The 22,539-nt window shown below is 42.3% G+C and overlaps 1 protein-coding gene across 8 annotated transcripts in view; it reads right to left on the bottom strand.

Annotated features, from left to right (window-relative positions):
* Lmbr1 (limb development membrane protein 1) overlaps positions 1–22,539 on the bottom strand; it is a 140,162-nt gene that overhangs the window by 1,804 nt on the left and 115,819 nt on the right. For all 8 annotated transcript variants that reach the window (XR_015685617.1, XR_015685618.1, XR_015685615.1 and 5 more), the window contains 1 exon segment: positions 1,282–1,443. Coding sequence is in view for 4 of the 8 variants with exons in the window: in XM_087657917.1 (XP_087514043.1) it covers positions 1,282–1,443 (162 nt within the window). In the remaining 4 variants the exon portion in view is untranslated.

The following is a 22,539-nucleotide window of genomic DNA, read 5'->3' as shown; positions in this document are numbered from 1 at the left end:
TACAAAAAGATAATAGAAAATATCTAAAAAAGAAAACAAACATGCCTCTTGAGTCTCACACAACTCTTGAAAACTGTATTGTATTATGGTCAGACTAATGACATGATGCACAGGGCCTCTGGCAAGTTCACTTACACCTTAGCAGAAGCTACACAGCAAAATGCCAACACTGATACAATACTGCAGCCATCTTAGTGGTAGCCAAGCTGGAACTGATCTGAGATCCTAGCTAAAATGATGTTTCAACTAAACATGTGATTGAGGCAAACCCTCAAAGGCATCTGCCTATTTTTAAAGTGGCTGATACTGTGAAACCCAGACACTAAAATTCATAAATTATCTGCTGGTTTAGTTGAAATGAGATGTAGCTTTTCATCCCTGGGCAATATTTCAAAGTGCATGTTACAAATAAAATACACATGGAGCAGTAACCTGGTATTTTTACTTCAAAGGTCATCCTTTCACACACCAAGGTCATAAGGTTGCTGCTTAGAGAAGCTTTATTGCTATTACTACAGTTTAAGTTTTCTGAAATTGGGGCCTTGATGGATCTACCAATATGTTGCCTCTTGAAATAGCTAAAACCACAACCTATATGGAACACAAGCATTCAAGTGGGGTCAGGAAAATGAGCTAATGCTAGGGTTTCCTACAGGAAACCACCATCTCTCTTCACTGCTATGGAGTACATGCTGTAAGCCTGGGAAGCTTCTGGAGTGCTGCTCACCTTCAAGCACAAACCCTCAGCACTGCTCAGCATTCAGTAGGAGTAGCAGCAAAGGCATATCACTTGGAGCAGGCTCTGACACCACCACAACACAAATGACCAAGACATGACAGCAAACGCCTACCCTGTCTATACCAAGAATGCTAACGTTGTTTTCCAGGGTTATTGGCTTACTGAAGAGAATTATAGGTTGCTTGTTCACTTAGAAAATCCAAGTCCTCCTAAAACTTCAAGTAAATAATAGTAAAAGGCATCCTTACAAAGACCAAGCCTTCAACACCAAGTTGCTCTCATCACTATCATGACAGGAACAAAGGGCTGACTGCCATTCCCAAGTTCTTATGGTGTGCTAAGGCCCCATAAGAACAACCACAGTTCCTACTCACACCTTACAGATGAGGCCCTGTAGTACACTGATATAATTCTGATCCAGTCACACCAACACATGAGTCAAAATGAGACTGACAGCCATGCACGCTTAGAAACTAAATAGACACAAATATCAAAGAATTAAAAAAAAATCATAGAAAAATGTCCATAAATCTCAAGATTACCTAGGGCCTTGAAAAGTTCTTCTCGTACAGCTGATGTGAATTTTCTGATCAAACACAATGTTGTCACAATAGCAAAGAGTAAATTGTAGGATAATACAATATAGAAATTTCCCAGCCAATTAAATCTTCCAAAGTCTCCAAGTAGATCAAATCTAGTGATCCCTGTTAAAAAATAAAAATAAATAAGAGTTCTTAATGAAGTGAGGTGTGTCCATACCCATAACAAATGCAGTTAGGATTAGGCCAGACTGCCTCAGAGGTGTGTGGAGTTCTGTGGGAAGACTCTGCCATGAAGCATATGACTGCTTCCCAGCAGGGCAACCCAACCATCCCTGACCTTCATGTTTGTGCCAGTCACTTGCATGTGATACATAGGAGACTGCCATGAGTACCTATCACCTGTTTAGGGTTCATGCCTATACTGAAGAGCAAGCTTGGGTACTATTCACTAGAGCCCGTTCTTCCCCACTAGTTACATACATGTGATGTCTGTTCCACTCCTGCAACTCCACTTTCACTGGCAATACTTTACACATTCTTTTTTTTTTTTTTTTGGTTCATTTTTTCGGAGCTGGGGACCGAACCCAGGGCCTTGCGCTTCCTAGGCAAGCGCTCTACCACTGAGCTAAATCCCCAACCCCACTTTACACATTCTTAATGCTCACCACATAACTGAATAAACAAGACCACTTCCTTCCAATATACTACAGATTTATAAAATAAGAGTGGGAAGCTGGGAATGTGTGGTGACTGCATCATATATGGATTTAAGTTACTTAAACTCATTCTTTTCACTGGAAGAATATTTCAGTTTATTCCATGAGTATGTGTCTCTGGGCATGAGTGGTAGGATTTTCTGTTAAATAAATCTTACAAGTCATGTGGTTGAGTGGAGTGAGGAGGAGGAGGATGTAGTAGAGTCCTGAGGAAGACACTGACGGGCTACATGGAGCTAAATAACAAAGAGTTACAAGATGCAATAGATACTTGCTGTAGGACTGTAAAAATACAAGTATGTACTGTATACACTATTGACCATTTAAGGATTTTATGGGTGATTTCAAAAATAACTTTGAATCAATATCACATCATCAACTAACTTTTGAATTTGGTTTTCAGTCGTGAGCCAACACAATCCTATCAAATACTACTGGGGGCCTCCCAGAGAAGCTTACGGACAGCAGAAATCTTTCTACGCAAACAGTTCAGTAAGAACAGGGAATTTCAAATTTAGCTCCATAGTCACTCCCACCTGGACCAATGCATGTAAGTTTGAAAGACATTAGCAAAGTGTTTTTAAAAATAGCCTAAAAGAAAGAACTTTGTTAAATGGAATGGATGCCTAATCGGATACTTTACTTTTCAAACCAGAGCATGTAAATGACATTAGTAGCTATATAAACAGTTATGGTCCTACCAACACAAACCTAAAGGCTTCACTGAGACTCCATACTGGTAACTGAAATGATCTCAAAATCTAAAGATCTCCATATGAGTCCAGCAGAAACTATAGTTATCCATCAAGAAAGGTACACTCAAGCTTCTGCATCTATAAAGCTCCCAAACAAGAAGCTGAGTATGCCCTGGATGATGTCTACTGCTATGGGAAGGGCACAAAGAGCAGGCTGATATGGATTCAACACATGGATCATGTGTTTAATGTGTTACTTGATTATCCATTACTATATGTACCACTGGCATTCCATATGGACAAAATTACCTTAACAATGATACAAATACAAGGTCCATATTCTCTCCTCGTTAATGAATCTGTGGGCATACATACACCACTTGGGACACCTGTTGTATGCCTATGGTAGCTAGCTTTGTGCTGTCCACAAAAAAGGAGAGCTGGGGCGGGGGGATCAAATCAGTAGCACTGAGCATATAAGTCATAGAACAGTGAGATGGGTGGTCACAGACCCTAGAAGTGGACTCCACTGGGCACTTGTCAGGGTCCAGACATAACAAGATGTCTAGGCAAAGGGCTTATGCAAAAACTTTGTTCCAGGCAAAGATATACAGAAATCCAAGAGGAACAAAAATGCTAGTTCATAGGGTTGGGCTGTGTACTGGCTGGTTTTATGTATCAACTTGACACAAGCTGGAGTTATCACAGAGAAAGGAGCCTCCCTTGAGGAAATGCCTCCATGAGACCCAGCTGTAAGGCATTTTCTCAACTAGTGATCAAGGGGGGTGGACCCAGCCCATTGTGGGTGGTGCCGTCCCAGGGCTGGTGGTCCTGGGTTCTACAAGCCAGTAAGTAACATCCCTCCATGGCCTCTGCATCAGCTCCTGCTTCCTGCCCTGCTTGAGTTCCAGTCCTGACTTCCTTTGGTGATGAACAGCAATATGGAAGTGTAAGCTGAATAAACCCTTCCCTCCCCAGCCTGCTTCTTGATCATGATGTTTGTGCAGGAACAGAAACCCTGACTAAGACGCTATTTTTTCACTTGTACTTTAGGAAAAACCTGACTGATCTTGACCAACCAAAAGATTATTCTGTGTAGCATACAACTCTTTACTTAGAAGCAAAAAAAAAAAAAAAAAAAAAAGAGAGAGAGAGAGAGAAATGAAAACAAAAAAAACAAAACAAAAAAACCAATAATTTCTTTGAAACTCTGGCTAGGTGGCTTTTGTCCCAGAAACAAAGAAAAATGTCTTTTTCAATTTGAAATTATTGACACTTAAGAAAAAGTAACAGTACTGATGTAAAGCTTATTATACAAGTAAGATAACATGGTATTAAGACAGTGAGTTTTAAAATACAACAAGGTTAAACTATTAAATACCTTTGGTCAGCTATCGCATCACTGTTAAAACACATAGACTCACAAAGCAGCTTCATTAGGCAGCAGTGAGGTGCAGGGTCACGTGGCCTTGGTAACACTTCATGACAAGCAATGCACTGCCTCTCCCACAAAGACTCAACTGAGAATGCTTCACGAGCAATTCCTTCAAAAACAACCTTTTCTCTATTCACTTTTTTAAAAACGGTACACAAAATACAGTCAACTCTAAGAAGGAGCAAGCTGCCCCACCCACAGTATAAGTCAATAGAACTCAAGTTCTTTAGCCCACCTGAGTCAACTTCTACTCTGAGCAAGCATGTTCATGTTGGCAGAGCTGCATGAGGCCATTTGGAGCCTTTGTAAAGGGTGGGACACAAAAGACCTAAGAGTGATGTTATCAGTAAATTATACAACTTAGCCTAGTACACAAACATGTGACCGAAAATATCCATGATTTTAATGTAAAGGTGCCAAAACAACACATGTTCTAATCAAATTTACTAATAAAATTATTAAAAATTAATATCTAAACTCAATGATTAGCTTCAACACCATCTTTTGCTATCTTTAAGTTTTCCAGTTCCTGTAGTATCCAACCAGCTCTTAATCCTATCAAGAATGCTTTTCCTATTTACATTGTGTGTGACATTATATGTCAACTTCAGGCTTTTAAAACTGTGTATATATTTAGTAAGTTCAGTCTTTTTCTCCAGCTTCTGCACGATAGGAAAGGCTGTAGCCACTGGAAACAGTCATTTCTGGGTCTCCTGCTCAGTTCTTTGCTGGGCCTCACTCCAAGCAATTCTCTACTCCACGGGCTATTCTCACGCTGAACACTGAGTCCCTTCTTGGAACACAAAACAGAACAAGTCAAGTACCAGTGTTAATGAACTAAACTGACTCCAATGGCTGACGATGCACTCACTCTGCAGAGTCCCTGGGGAAGAGCTGTGAAGATGCTTGGTCAGTGACGTTCTTGCTATGTAAGTAGGATGACCTAAGTTCAATTCCCAAACTCTATGAAAGCACAACATAAATCCCTGGGCTCCAGGCCACCCAGCCAGACATTCTACTCAGGTGAGTTCACAGCCTATAAGAAACCCTGTCTGGGAAAATCAAGGTAGACACATGAAATTGGCCTTGTGTGACACTATACTCACATACACTCACATGAGTGTATATACACACCACACACAAGTGCATGCATACCACACATACTCAACACATAAATGTACACACAAGGACGGACACACACACACACACACACACACACACACACACACACACACCACACACATACACACACACAATCCCTACAAGATTAAAAGGATAAATTCCACGAAAAAAATATCGGCAAAAGGATTATCAACTAGGAATAGACCAAATTTGATGACACATATAAATAATGAACAAAAAGTGAAAACTCTGAGTAGGATCCTGCCTAAGCATACATTAATAAGACTGCTGAGCATTCCACAAGAAAAGAAAAACAGAAATGATGACCATAGAAAGTTTTTTGTCAAAGATTTCAATGCAAAGGGGGAGAGAATGCAAAACTATTTTAAATGTTTGAGAGAAAATAATCTAAACTCTCATGTATAAGAATATCTTCCAAAATAAGGCAAAATAAAGCTATCTTAGACATCCATATATCATGGAATTTATTAGCAGCAGACTTGCATTCCAAGAAATGTTACACTAGGTCTCCAACTAGACCACAGAGCTGTGGTAACAAAAACAGCATGGCACTGGTACAGAAAAAAGCACTGAGGTAGAAGACACAGAAAGAAGCCATAGCCCTCTGACTCTTGACAAAGGAACCAAAAGTACTAGAGAAAGACAGCCTCATTAACAAGTGGTGCCAGAAAGTCTGTGTGTCTACACTAAGAACCAAAACTAGATCCTGCCTCCTCTGCACAAAAATCAACTCAGAATAGATTAAAAACTGCAGTGTAACCTGATACTTTGAAACTACCAAACTAAAAGTAAAAAAAAAAAAAGATCTGGACAGCAACCCACAGCTCAGAAAGACAACAGCAAGAAGAATCAAACGGGCCTGTGTTGGACTAGCAATCTGTATGATGACAGAGACAGAGTGAGAGCCAACAGAAAAGGAGACAGTCTGTGGCACACAATAATTTAACTCAGAAATTAAGCATCAAGTGAGCAAATAATTCAATAAATGAACAACTGAACAGTTTCCAAAACAATTTTTTAAATGACTAATAAATACAGATTAAAAAAAAAATCTAACATTTACCCATCAAAATGCCACTATCTTATCCCAGTCAGAACTGCTTTTATCAAAATGCCACTCAGATTCTATCGTTCCACCGTCAGAACTGCTTTTATCAAAGAAACAAAAACAAAAAGCAACAAATGCTGGTGAAAATGGGAGGTGGGGGTGGGAAAGAAACCTATTCACTGCTAGTTAGAATATAAGCTGTTATAGCCACTATGGAAATCAGTATGGTGGTTTCTCAAAAAATTCAAAACTTAATCTCCATATGATCCAGCAGTAGTACCCCTTCTACGTAAATATCCAAGGAATCCAGGCAGCTTACAACTGATAGACTATGAGTGTCACTGCCATTCCCCATTTCACAGAAGTTTAACACTCAATAAGCCTGGCAGTAACTGGGCAAGTAACTTCTCAGAGTTCTGTCTACAGGCCAAAACAATGTTAGTTTATCTCTACGACTATAGATGAAGAAGACAGGGAAAGCAGGGAGAGATGGTATGGATAGAAACAGGCACAGATAGGATCACACCCAGAATCAAATGTGATATGAATACTCTAACTATCCAAATCCAGACAGGCTTATATAGTCATTTAACATAAAGACACTGGTTCACAGCGTAAGGATTGAAGAGTATTGTAAGGAAGGTAAAATAACTATTTTAACATGTGTCAAAGAGGACTTGAGAAGAGTTACCAGTTAAACAATGATCCTCACTACATAATTACAGGAGCTGGTTCACCTGGGACCCCATGCTTATGCTACTGCTGCCTGAACTTAAAAGCATGCAATGCTAGCTGACAGGAGTACAGGAGAAAGAGGCTCACAGTTTTACCCAGTGCCTCATAGTCCTCTCAACGGCAGTCTAAACAAGTGGACCTAAGTATCTCGAAAGAATGAGGACACCTACCAACAGTGGAGCTAACACTAAAAACACAGCACACAGATGAAGCAAATGTCCTGTCCTTTCTTCTGTGCCTTGCACACAGGCTAGAAAGCCTGATCAACAAATTAAAATGCCACACACATGAAGTGTATCCCTTCACATTGAGATCAACAGAGAAACTAAAGAAAAATTACTAACAAACAAATCTCTCAAATATCCCCAAATGTTTCAGAACAAAATACCATACTTCAAAATATCCCAGGAATCAAAAAAGAAAAAGTATTTTTGAGAAAGTAAAAATTAAATGCTCTACAGGAAAGGATTGTGAGTTATGATATAGCTATGTAGTGGGGTACAGCACAGGCAGGCAGCAGATGGAGTATGGGGGTGCAGCTAAGTACTCAGATCAGAAAAGGAAAATGGCCTCAAAGATCAGAAAGGTCAGCTCCAACTGCAAGTTAGAAAATGTTACTCCAAAGGTCTACATCAGTAAACAGAAAGAAAAAGAAACAGGAAAAAAAATGCAATCAATGCTGCTCCTTTAAGAGGATCAATAAATCAATACATGTGTAAGCACACTGCTCAGGCGAAGATCTGTGTAAGTGCGAAGTCTCTACTTCTACTGATCGTTGAGGGAGCTGCCCATAGATCTGACATTGTTGCTGACATTAACAAAGCTTGTTCAAGCTGAGTAGGGCTCTTCCCATAAAAGAAACTGAACTGTTGCTAAACTCTTTTCAAAAAAATAAATTCCAAACCAGATGGTATCATCAATAAGCAATGGTGCACTGAAGGATGAGAAAATAAGTCTATGAAAACCACCCAGGGAAAGAGCCTATTTCTGAACACTTGTAGTGAGGAAAGCATGACACATAAATCAAAATCATAAGCATCAAACAAAAAGGGAGAACCGCAGAACAATGTCATCAAAAACACTAAAGAAAGTCTTCAGCCAATTTTCATCATATTCAACCCCCAAAAGTAATATATTATGACAGCTCATTCAAGAAACAGCAGGCTAATTGTCATTTGACAATAAATGCAATTTAACATACTTCGAGACTTAAAAAGTGTGTGGTTGTTTCAGTATAAACAAAAAGCATTTAGCAAAATCCACCATCCATCTGCGTCAGAACTTCAGCAAAGCTGGGAAAGAAAGGGGCATACTGAACATAGTCGAAGACAAGTACTACCCGAGAGCATTAAATACCTTCTCCCTAGTTTGAACTCAAGTGCAGGTCCCCAGTGGGAAAGTCCACATCCACTAGACAGTTTCTCTTGAGACTCTCTCTTCATCCCTACCCCTATCATTGGAATCAGAGAGCACTGGATGGGCCATTTCTGTATAGGCTGTGTCATAGGTCATGTTTCCACATCAATCTTGTATCATATAACAGACTTCCTTTCCTTTGTTTTTAATTGTGGTAAAAGACATGTAACATAAAATGTACCAATGTAAGAATTTTATTTTAAAGCATGGCTTGGTACTATTAATAATAGTCATATTACTTATAACCATTACCACCAAACTCCTTTATCTTGCAAACTTGAAAGTATTCCCAAACTATTCTCCACCCACCTACCCACCCCTACCCACCCCATCTCTGGTATACATCACTTATCTCTGTCTTTATAGACTAGACTACTGCAATTCCTCTTGGAAACAGAACCCCAGAGTCTGTCTCTTTGGACTGGCTTCCGTTTGACGTGCATACCACCTTTTGCTTGGCTTATCATCTAACAACAGGCTACTTCTACTTTTTGGCTTGTTGCAAAGACCTTTTGAAATAATACTTGGTTAAACAAGCTGAGAGAATAAAAGAGATGACATGGCAAATTCAGGCAACGCACATGGAAATTACTTCATCCACATTGAGAACAGCCATCAATGAGGAGTCTCTCTGACATCACAGGAGCTTATACACTAAAGCTCTGCAAGACAAGATATAGGAAGTGGGCTCTTGCTCTTTAAGGAATGCAAAGTTTCTTCAGAGCATCAATTTGGGCTGGAGAGTGGTTAAGAACACTGACTGCTCTTCCAGATGTCCTGAGTTCAAATCCCAGCAACCACATGGTGGCTCACAACCATCTGAAATGAGATCTGATGCCCTCTTCTGGTGTGTCTGAAGACAGCTACAGTGTACTTATATACATAAAATAAATAAATAAATCTTAGAAAAAGAACATCAATTCATGAGGGGTTTGCAGAGGGGAAACTGGGAAGGGGGATATCAGTTGAAATGTAAATGAGTAAAATGATTAATAATAAACGAACATCAATGCAAATGAGCAAAGTTTGTTATGCGAAGTTAAAAGTCCAAGAACCTGCAATGCAGGATTTTACATCACCAGAAAGAACTAGGAGTCTCTGGACAGGAAAGAAAGGTCAAGGGCAAAAAGCTTCAGGAACATGGAACGAAAGCTTAGGAGTGGAGAAATGTGTCTGAAATTATCATTTTTCATGACTGTGTATTTGCTACAAACTCACTTTGTTCTAATGGAAGGCAATTTAGTTAAGTAGTCAGGTGAACTTCAGTAAGTGAACTTAAATATTCACTAATCCAAGGATGGAGATAGAGTCTGACCCCTTTCCTGATAGAAATCTTCAGAGCAGGTCCAGCAGTCTCTCAGAGACATTTTCTCTCTTTTGGTTTGACCTCGAATCTTCTTAACCCTACTCTCCTCTAAATAAAAAAGAAGAAGGCCCTGAACCCACTTGTCATACACAGATTCCTCTCAGTTGTTCAGGATAAAAACAAGGTGGATGGGGAGGGGTTGGACGTAAGACAGCAAAAAGCCCCTAACTTTCAAGTTTCTGATTTGGCAGGATTCTTGGGTGGAAGTGCCCTGAGACTAACGAGACAGCAATAAGCTCTGCTTTGGCAATGGCCTGTGCAGCATCTCATGAGAGCCCAGGACATGCAGAGTTAGGCTAGTCTTTGGTTAGCACTGGATAGGAGAGTGAGAGGTACAGATAGCCAAGGGATCAACAAAGAAAGGGGAAAAACAGAGGGAAAGGTTGTTAATTATAAAGAAGGGATGCGGAGGTGAGATCACAAATGCCAAAAACCACAGTATGGGGCAACCCAAAAGTCAGCAGGGGCCTAAACAGAGACCAAATTCTGATTTGGTTTGAAATTCATTTTCAGATGGCTGAGTGCTGACTGAGGAAATGAGTTCAAAACCTTTCCTTCTTAACTCCCATTGGAAAGCCCAATTTGCGAATTCATTTGCAATAATAAAAAGCCCAGGATAACAAAAACTATTCTCAACCATAAAAGAACGGGGGAATCACCAACCCTGACCTCAAGCAGTATTACAGAGCAATAGTGATTTAAAACTGCATGGTATTGGTACAGAGACAAGCAGATAGATCAGTGGAATAGAATTGAAGATCCAGAAATGAACCCACACGTCTAGGTCCCTTGATCTTTGACAAAGGAGCTAAAACCATCCAGTGGAAACAGGATAGCATTTTCAACAGATGGTCCTGGTTCACCTGGAGGTCAGCATGTAGAATGCAAATTGATCCATTCTTATCTCCTTGTACAAAGCTCAAGTCCAAGTGGATCAAGGACCTCCACATCAAACCAGATATACTGAAACTAATAGAAGAGAATGGGAGGAAGAGCCTCAAACACATGGGCACAGGGGAAATTTCCTGAGTATGACACCAATGGCTTATATGGGACCTCACAAAATTGCAAAGTTTCTGTAAGGCAAAGGATACTGTCAATAGGACAAAACTGCAACCAACAGATTGGGAAAGATCTTTACCAACCCAAATCCAATAGAGGGATAATGTCCAATATATACAACGAACTCAAGAAGTTAGACTCCAGAGAGCCAAATAACCTGTCTTAGTCAGGGTTTCTATTCCTGCACAAACATCATGACCAAGAAGCAAGTTGGGGAGGAAAGGGTCTATTCAGATTACACATTCACATTGCTGTTCATTACCAAAGGAAGTCAGGACTGGAACTCAAGCAGGTCAGGAAGCAGGAGCTGATGCAGAAGCCATGGAGGGATGCTGCTTACTGGCTGCTTCCCCTGGCTCGCTCAGCTTGCTCTCTTATAGAACCCAAGCCCAGGGACGGCACCACCCACAATGAGCTGGGTCCTCCCTGCTTGATCACTAGTTGAGAAAATGCCTTACAGCTGGGTCTCATGGAGGCATTTCCTCAACTGAGGCTCCTTTCTCTGTGATAACTCCAGCTTGTGTCAAGTTGACACACAAAACCCTATTTTAAAAATGGGGTACAGAGCTAAACAAAGAATTCTCAACTGAGGAATATCCAATGGCTGAGAAGAACCTAAAGAAATGTTCAACATCCTTAGTCATCAGGGAAATGCAAAACAAAACAACCCTGATTTTCCACCTCACACCAGTGAGAATGGCTAAGATCAAAAGCTCCGGTGACAGCAGATGCTGTACAGGATGTGGAGAAAGAGGAACACTCCTCCATTGTTGGTGGGACTGCAAGCTGGTACAACCGCTTTGGAAATCAGTCTAGTGGTTCCTCAGAAAATTGGACATTGAAATACCTGAGGATCCAGCTATACCAATCCTGGGCATATACCCAAAAGATGCTGCAACCTATAACAAGGACACATGATCCACTATGTTCACAGCAGCCTTATTTATAATAGCCAGAAGCTGGAAAGGACCCAGATGTCCTTCAATGAAGGAATGGGGACAGAAAATGTGGTACATCTATCTACACAATGGAATATTACTCAGCTACCAAAAACAATGACTTTATGAAATTCATAGGCAAATGGTTGGAACTGGAAAATATCATCCTGAGTGAGGTAATCCAGTCACAAAAGAACACACTGATAAGTGGATATTAGCCCAAAAATTCAGAATATCCAAGATACAATTCACAGACCACATGAAGCTCAAGAAGGAAGACCAAAACATGGATGCTTTAGTCCTTCTTAGAAGGAACAAAATTCTCAAGGGAGGAAACACAGAAACAAAGTGTGGAGCAGAGACTGAAGGAAAGGCCATCCAGAGACTGCCCTACTTGGGGATCCATCCTATATACAGACACCAAACCCAGACACTACTGTGGATGCCAAGAAGTACTTGCTTACAGGAGCCTGATGTAGCTGCCTCCTGAGAGGTTCTGCCAGAGCCGGACAAATACAGAGGTGGATGCTCACAGCCAACCATTGGACTGAGAATGGGGTCCCCAATGGAAGAGTCAGGGAAAGGACTGAAGGAGCTGAAAGGGTTTGCACCCATAGGAAGAACAACAATACCAACCAATCAGAACCCCCAGAGCTCCCAAGGACAAAATCACCAACAAAAGAGTACACATGAACAGACCCATGACTCCAGCCACATATGTAGCAGAGGACGGCCTTGTTGGATATCAGTGGGAGGAGAAGCCCTTGGTTCTGTAGAAGCTTGATGCTCCAGCATAGGGGGATGCTAGGGTGGTGAGGCGGGAGTGGGTAGGTAGGTCAGGGAGTACTCTCATAGAGGCAGGGGGAGGGAGGATATATACAGGGTTTCTAGAGGGGAAACCAGGAAAGGGGATAACATTTGAAATGTAAATAAATAAAACATCCAATTAAAAAAATAATATTCAAGAGCCTGGGGGTGGCTCCGAGGTAGAGCACACACTTGGCATGCCTAAGGCCTTGGGTGCCTCAAGTGCCAAAAAATACAAGAAAAAAATAATATTCAGAAGGAAAAGCAAAGTCAACAAAAGATTCTGAAACAAAGAAATATCCAGGTGCAATTACAATTTCCTATAGAGTACATGCACATACCTCCAGGAAAAAGAAATCTGAAAAACTGAAACAATGTGGCTTCTGGAAAGTAAAGAAAGGACAAGGACTGAAAGCATGGCCAGACCACAAACTCTGGTCACACCACATGGAGACATTCAGCTGGTATTCCACAGGAAATTTCCTTCCTACTGGCTCTCACAATTCTAGAAGGTGCTACAGGCTGCTGGGATAGAGGAAGTCATCAACAGTCTTTCTTACCCAGCTGTGAACCCCATGAATGCAATAACAGGTCCAGGGGTGAATGTGACTACTATTTTCCTAAATGGATATAATGCCAATCTGCCCCCTAAATTCACTATCTCTAATACGTGTAGATTAGTGCAAGCTCTCAGGCCTCATCAAGGAAGTTTCTTTGCACAGTAGACAGTAGTAAACATGAAAACTCACAGTTCGTCAAAATCCAAAAACTAACTATCATATCTATGGTCTACTAAGCCACAATGGAAACATCTGTATCATAGCTCCCAACCAAGGCTCAGATCTCATCAAGGAAGAGGGGGCGGAAAGATTACAAGAAACAGAGGTTGGGGAGCATTTGAATCAAGCCATGTTTTCTTAACAGATGACCTTTATAGCAGCTGTGGTTACCTGCACAAGACCTGCACAATATGGAGTCAGGCAGCATTCCAGTTTGGAAGGGCTCTTGAGCCCCACCCACCTTGGTTGGGAAGCTTTTGAAGCGGATGACTTCTAGGGAGGGAGAACCATAAGTAGACCCAGCTCCAGTAGATGGCCCAACACTAATGAGTGTATGGACAACACAAACCAGCATCGGTGGGTTTTTTTAAAAGGACACAGAGTTGAGAGGAGGCTGGGAGGTGTTAAAAAGAGGAGTGGGGTGAATATTATTAAAGTACATTGTATATACATAATAGTCTCAAAAATTAATGAAAATGGAATTTTAGATTTCTTTTTAAATCATGATCAGAAGCTACTTCAGCCAGTCTAATTCTTAATGCACCTCATAAATGCAATCTACTCATGTATTTATGTATATAATTCATTTTTAAAATATCCTACAAGTGAGATGGCCCGTTCCTCTGTCTCGAAGCCAGTCATGTGTTCCACTGGAGATACTCACTTGGGTAGGAAAAGGCTCTCTACTAAAGAACTCTGACAACAGCGCCTTCACTTCACATTTTAAAGTAGACCCTGAAGGCTCCTTCTCACCTGATAATCCCAACTGGAAAAGCTTAGGCACTACATCAGCCAGCTACATTTTGACTGCCATGACGAGCATAGCCAGTTCTGTGCACAGCAGTGGAAAGCATGCCCAGGCCAGGGAGGCGTGGGCTGAGGACCATCAGCAGCTGCTCTTCTGCCTCTGTCCTGTAACGCAGGGCAGTGTCAGCAGCTCCTCATTCTTAGAAATCCTAACCAGATCTACAGATGTAACACTCAAACATAAGTTAATTGAACAGCTTCTTTGTTATCTTTAATAAAACTGAATATATTACATACATGTTTTCTGAGAAGTTTTCACTGTGGATTTTGAAACTACTGTTATATCGATATCATAATTAGAATCTATAAATCACACTCTGCTTCACACCTACCACTGCTGAGTATCTGTGAAAGTATAAATCACACTCTGCTTCACACCTACCACTGCTGAGTATCTGTGAAAGTATAAATCGCACTCTGCCTCACACCTACCACTGCTGAGTATCTGTGAAAGTATAAATCGCACTCTGCTTCACACCTACCACTGATGAGTATCTCTGAAAGTATAAATCACACTCTGCTTCACATCTACCACTGATGAGTATCTGTGAAAGTATAAATCACACTCTGCTTCACATCTACCACTGATGAGTATCTGTGAAAGTATAAATCACACTCTGCCTCACATCTACCACTGATGAGTATCTGTGAAAGTATAAATCACACTCTGCCTCACACCTACCACTGCTGAGTATCTGTGAAAGTATAAATCACACTCTGCCTCACACCTACCACTGCTGAGTATCTGTGAAAGTATAAATCACACTCTGCCTCACACCTACCCCTGCTGAGTATCTGTGAAAGTATAAATCACACTCTGCTTCACACCTACCCCTGCTGAGTATCTGTGAAAGTATAAATCACACTCTGCTTCACACCTACCCCTGCTGAGTATCTGTGAAAGTATAAATCACACTCTGCCTCACATCTACCCCTGCTGAGTATCTGTGAAAGTATAAATCACACTCTGCCTCACATCTACCCCTGATGAGTATCTGTGAAAGTATAAATCACACTCTGCCTCACACCTACCCCTGCTGAGTATCTGTGAAAGTATAAATCACACTCTGCCTCACACCTACCCCTGCTGAGTATCTGTGAAAGTATAAATCACACTCTGCCTCACACCTACCCCTGCTGAGAATCTGTGAAAGTATAAATCACACTCTGCCTCACACCTACCCCTGCTGAGTATCTGTGAAAGTATAAATCACACTCTGCCTCACATCTACCCCTGCTGAGTATCTGTGAAAGTATAAATCACACTCTGCCTCACATCTACCCCTGCTGAGTATCTGTGAAAGTATAAATCACACTCTGCCTCACACCTACCCCTGCTGAGTATCTGTGAAAGTATAAATCACACTCTGCCTCACATCTACCCCTGCTGAGTATCTGTGAAAGTATAAATCACACTCTGCCTCACACCTACCACTGCTGAGTATCTGTGAAAGTATAAATCACACTCTGCCTCACACCTACCCCTGCTGAGTATCTGTGAAAGTATAAATCACACTCTGCCTCACACCTACCCCTGCTGAGTATCTGTGAAAGTATAAATCACACTCTGCCTCACACCTACCCCTGATGAGTATCTGTGAAAGTATAAATCACACTCTGCCTCACACCTACCCCTGATGAGTATCTGTGAAAGTATAAATCACTCTGCCTCACATCTACCACTGATGAGTATCTGTGAAAGTATAAATCACACTCTGCCTCACACCTACCCCTGCTGAGTATCTGTGAAAGTATAAATCACACTCTGCCTCACACCTACCCCTGCTGAGTATCTGTGAAAGTATAAATCACACTCTGCCTCACACCTACCCCTGCTGAGTATCTGTGAAAGTATAAATCACACTCTGCCTCACACCTACCCCTGATGAGTATCTGTGAAAGTATAAATCACACTCTGCCTCACATCTACCCCTGCTGAGTATCTGTGAAAGTATAAATCACACTCTGCCTCACACCTACCCCTGATGAGTATCTGTGAAAGTATAAATCACACTCTGCCTCACACCTACCCCTGATGAGTATCTGTGAAAGTATATATCACACCCTGCCTCACATCTACCCCTGCTGAGTATCTGTGAAAGTATAAATCACACTCTGCCTCACACCTACCACTGCTGAGTATCTGTGAAAGTATAAATCACACTCTGCCTCACACCTACCCCTGCTGAGTATCTGTGAAAGTATAAATCACACTCTGCCTCACACCTACCACTGATGAGTATCTGGAAAGTATAAATTACACTCTGCCTCACACCTACAACTGCTGAGTATCTGTGAAAGTATAAATCACACTCTGCCTCACATCTACCCCTGCTGAGTATCTGGAAAGTATAAATCACACTCTGCCTCACACCTACCCCTGCTGAGTTACTGTGAAAGTATAAATCACACCCTGCCTCACACCTACCCCTGCTGAGTATCTGGAAAGTATAAATCACACTCTGCCTCACATGTACCCCTGCTGAGTATCTGTGAAAGTATAAATCACACTCTGCCTCACACCTACCCCTGCTGAGTATCTGTGAAAGTATAAATCACACTCTGCCTCACACCTACCCCTGCTGAGTATCTGTGAAAGTATAAATCACACTCTGCCTCACACCTACCCCTGCTGAGTATCTGGAAAGTATAAATCACACTCTGCCTCACAAATACCCCTGCTGAGTATCTGTGAAAGTATAAATCACACCCTGCCTCACACCTACCCCTGCTGAGTATGTGAAAGTATAAATCACACTCTGCCTCACAGCTACCCCTGCTGAGTATCTGGAAAGTATAAATCACACTCTGCTTCACACCTACCCCTGCTGAGTATCTGTGAAAGTATAAATCACACTCTGCCTCACACCTACCCCTGCTGAGTATCTGGAAAGTATAAATCACACTCTGCCTCACACCTACCCCTGCTGAGTATCTGGAAAGTATAAATCACACTCTGCCTCACACCTACCCCTGCTGAGTATCTGTGAAAGTATAAATCACACTCTGCCTCACACCTACCCCTGCTGAGTATCTGTGAAAGTATAAATCACACTCTGCCTCACACCTACCCCTGCTGAGTATCTGGAAAGTATAAATCACACTCTGCCTCACACCTACCCCTGCTGAGTATCTGGAAAGTATAAATCACACTCTGCCTCACACCTACCCCTGCTGAGTATCTGTGAAAGTATAAATCACACTCTGCCTCACACCTACCCCTGCTGAGTATCTGTGAAAGTATAACTCACACTCTGCCTCACACCTACCCCTGCTGAGTATCTGGAAAGTATAAATCACACTCTGCCTCACACCTACCCCTGCTGAGTATCTGTGAAAGTATAAATCACACTCTGCTTCACACCTACCCCTGCTGAGTATCTGTGAAAGTATAACTCACACTCTGCCTCACACCTACCCCTGCTGAGTATCTGGAAAGTATAAATCACACTCTGCCTCACACCTACCCCTGCTGAGTATCTGTGAAAGTATAAATCACACTCTGCCTCACACCTACCCCTGCTGAGTATCTGGAAAGTATAAATCACACTCTGCTTCACACCTACCCCTGCTGAGTATCTGTGAAAGTATAAATCACACTCTGCTTCACACCTACCCCTGCTGAGTATCTGTGAAAGTATAAATCACACTCTGCCTCACACCTACCCCTGCTGAGTGTCTGGAAAGTATAAATCACACTCTGCCTCACACCTACCCCTGCTGAGTATCTGGAAAGTATATATCACACTCTGCCTCACATCTACCCCTGCTGAGTATCTGTGAAAGTATAAATCACACTCTGCCTCACACCTACCCCTGCTGAGTATCTGGAAAGTATAAATCACACTCTGCCTCACACCTACCCCTGCTGAGTATCTGGAAAGTATAAATCACACTCTGCCTCACACCTACCCCTGCTGAGTATCTGTGAAAGTATAAATCACACTCTGCCTCACACCTACCCCTGATGAGTATCTGTGAAAGTATAAATCACACCGTGCCTCACACCTACCCCTGCTGAGTATCTGGAAAGTATAAATCACACTCTGCCTCACATCTACCCCTGCTGAGTATCTGTGAAAGTATAAATCACACTCTGCCTCACACCTACCCCTGATGAGTATCTGTGAAAGTATAAATCACACTCTGCTTCACACCTACCCCTGCTGAGTATCTGTGAAAGTATAAATCACACTCTGCCTCACACCTACCCCTGCTGAGTATCTGTGAAAGTATAAATCACACTCTGCCTCACACCTACCCCTGATGAGTATCTGTGAAAGTATAAATCACACTCTGCTTCACACCTACCCCTGCTGAGTATCTGTGAAAGTATAAATCACACTCTGCCTCACACCTACCCCTGCTGAGTATCTGTGAAAGTATAAATCACACTCTGCCTCACACCTACCCCTGCTGAGTATCTGGAAAGTATAAATCACACTCTGCCTCACACCTACCCCTGCTGAGTATCTGTGAAAGTATAAATCACACTCTGCCTCACACCTACCCCTGCTGAGTATCTGTGAAAGTATAAATCACACTCTGCCTCACACCTACCCCTGCTGAGTATCTGTGAAAGTATAAATCACACCCTGCCTCACACCTACCCCTGCTGAGTATCTGTGAAAGTATAAATCACACTCTGCCTCACACCTACCCCTGCTGAGTATCTGGAAAGTATAAATCACACTCTGCCTCACACCTACCCCTGCTGAGTATCTGTGAAAGTATAAATCACACCCTGCCTCACACCTACCCCTGCTGAGTATCTGTGAAAGTATAAATCACACTCTGCCTCACACCTACCCCTGCTGAGTATCTGTGAAAGTATAAATCACACTCTGCCTCACACCTACCCCTGCTGAGTATCTGTGAAAGTATAAATCACACTCTGCCTCACACCTACCCCTGCTGAGTATCTGGAAAGTATAAATCACACTCTGCCTCACACCTACCCCTGCTGAGTATCTGTGAAAGTATAAATCACACTCTGCCTCACACCTACCCCTGCTGAGTATCTGTGAAAGTATAAATCACACTCTGCCTCACACCTACCCCTGCTGAGTATCTGTGAAAGTATAAATCACACTCTGCCTCACACCTACCCCTGCTGAGTATCTGTAAAAGTATAAATCACACTCTGCCTCACACCTACCCCTGCTGAGTATCTGGAAAGTATAAATCACACTCTGCCTCACACCTACCCCTGCTGAGTATCTGTGAAAGTATAAATCACACTCTGCCTCACACCTACCCCTGCTGAGTATCTGTGAAAGTATAAATCACACTCTGCCTCACACCTACCCCTGCTGAGTATCTGTGAAAGTATAAATCACACTCTGCCTCACACCTACCCCTGATGAGTATCTGTGAAAGTATAAATCACACTCTGCCTCACACCTACCCCTGCTGAGTATCTGTGAAAGTATAAATCACACTCTGCCTCACACCTACCCCTGATGAGTATCTATAAAGTATAAATCACACTCTGCTTCACACCTACCCCTGCTGAGTATCTGGAAAGTATAAATCACACTCTGCCTCACACCTACCCCTGCTGAGTATCTGTGAAAGTATAAATCACACTCTGCCTCACACCTACCCCTGCTGAGTATCTGTGAAAGTATAAATCACACTCTGCCTCACACCTACCCCTGCTGAGTATCTGGAAAGTATAAATCACACTCTGCTTCACACCTACCCCTGCTGAGTATCTGTGAAAGTATAAATCACACTCTGCCTCACACCTACCCCTGCTGAGTATCTGGAAAGTATAAATCACACTCTGCCTCACACCTACCCCTGCTGAGTATCTGTGAAAGTATAAATCACACTCTGCCTCACACCTACCCCTGCTGAGTATCTGTGAAAGTATAAATCACACTCTGCCTCACACCTACCCCTGCTGAGTATCTGGAAAGTATAAATCACACTCTGCCTCACACCTACCCCTGCTGAGTATCTGGAAAGTATAAATCACACCCTGCCTCACACCTACCCCTGCTGAGTATCTGGAAAGTATAAATCACACCCTGCCTCACACCTACCCCTGCTGAGTATCTGGAAAGTATAAATCACACTCTGCCTCACACCTACCCCTGCTGAGTATCTGGAAAGTATAAATCACACTCTGCCTCACACCTACCCCTGCTGAGTATCTGTGAAAGTATAACTCACACTCTGCCTCACACCTACCCCTGCTGAGTATCTGTGAAAGTATAAATCACACTCTGCCTCACACCTACCCCTGCTGAGTATCTGGAAAGTATAAATCACACTCTGCCTCACACCTACCCCTGCTGAGTATCTGTGAAAGTATAAATCACACTCTGCCTCACACCTACCCCTGCTGAGTATCTGGAAAGTATAAATCACACTCTGCCTCACACCTACCCCTGCTGAGTATCTGTGAAAGTATAAATCACACTCTGCCTCACACCTACCCCTGCTGAGTATCTGTGAAAGTATAAATCACACTCTGCCTCACACCTACCCCTGCTGAGTATCTGTGAAAGTATAAATCACACTCTGCCTCACACCTACCCCTGCTGAGTATCTGGAAAGTATAAATCACACCCTGCCTCACACCTACCCCTGCTGAGTATCTGGAAAGTATAAATCACACTCTGCCTCACACCTACCCCTGCTGAGTATCATCTGGAAAGTATAAATCACACTCTGCCTCACACCTACCCCTGCTGAGTATCTGGAAAGTATAAATCACACTCTGCCTCACACCTACCCCTGCTGAGTATCTGTGAAAGTATAAATCACACTCTGCCTCACACCTACCCCTGCTGAGTATCATCTGGAAAGTATAAATCACACTCTGCCTCACACCTACCCCTGCTGAGTATCTGTGAAAGTATAAATCACACTCTGCCTCACACCTACCCCTGCTGAGTATCATCTGGAAAGTATAAATCACACTCTGCCTCACACCTACCCCTGCTGAGTATCTGTGAAAGTATAAATCACACTCTGCCTCACACCTACCCCTGCTGAGTATCTGGAAGGTATAAATCACACTCTGCCTCACACCTACCCCTCCTGAGTATCTGGAAAGTATAAATCACACTCTGCCTCACACCTACCCCTGCTGAGTATCTGGAAGGTATAAATCACACTCTGCCTCACACCTACCCCTGCTGAGTATCTGGAAGGTATAAATCACACTCTGCCTCACACCTACCCCTGCTGAGTATCTGTGAAAGTATAAATCACACTCTGCCTCACACCTACCCCTGCTGAGTATCTGGAAGGTATAAATCACACTCTGCCTCACACCTACCCCTCCTGAGTATCTGGAAAGTATAAATCACACTCTGCCTCACACCTACCCCTGCTGAGTATCTGGAAGGTATAAATCACACTCTGCCTCACACCTACCCCTGCTGAGTATCTGGAAGGTATAAATCACACTCTGCCTCACACCTACCCCTGCTGAGTATCTGGAAAGTATAAATCACACTCTGCCTCACACCTACCCCTGCTGAGTATCTGGAAAGTATAAATCACACTCTGCCTCACACCTACCCCTGCTGAGTATCTGGAAAGTATAAATCACACCCTGCCTCACACCTACCCCTGCTGAGTATCTGGAAGGTACTGTTTACTTCCATGTTACAGCAGGTAAAGCTCAGAGTGAAGAGTGACACTGACCAAATGCAAGCCTTCTCAAGAAACAGTAATCTCTAACAAAGTCCCTCTCCCGATAAATGACAGATTACTGGACTCAGATAAGGAATAGGTTCAGATACCTAAATTATATACAAGCTGATCTGAAAGAAAGGCTACTCTTGTTTCAGTATCATACTTTTGTAACTCAGCATTTTGACCTTGCAGAACTAGTGAGTTTTAAGGTACAAAGATAAAAATCATTTAAAAACATAATAAGCAAACATATTTCAAAGATGGTGCCTGAACTCGAAGGCAAACTCATCTGGGGCTTGAGAAGAAGAGTGATGGAAAACAAGCTCGCTTGTCTTCCCAGCCAAGCCGTGAACAGCATGCTGTCATAGAGGTGTTCTTCAAAACACACGGCTGAGCATCTGCAGGGAACTGCTTAACCACTCTCATTTCATCCTGCTGTAACCATGTCCTCAAGTCACACTCAGCCTGTATTAAACAGTGACCTGTACTTAAAATAAGAACATCCACTATGCCAAAATAGGGATTCTTTACAATCAAACTCTGACCACACACCAGAACAATGTGTCAGCTCATTGAAGGCACAGCAATGTTCTTACAGGTTTTAAAGGACTGAATGCAAAAAAAAAAAAAAACAAAAAACAAAAAAAAAAACTTA

Source organism: Rattus norvegicus, chromosome 4 (genome assembly GCF_021556685.1).
Source record: "Rattus norvegicus strain SHRSP/BbbUtx chromosome 4, alternate assembly SHRSP_T2T, whole genome shotgun sequence".
NCBI classification, from domain to species: Eukaryota; Metazoa; Chordata; class Mammalia; order Rodentia; family Muridae; genus Rattus; species Rattus norvegicus.
The sequence above is the reverse complement of the archived record's forward strand: the minus strand, read 5'-3'. Positions and strand labels throughout refer to the sequence as shown.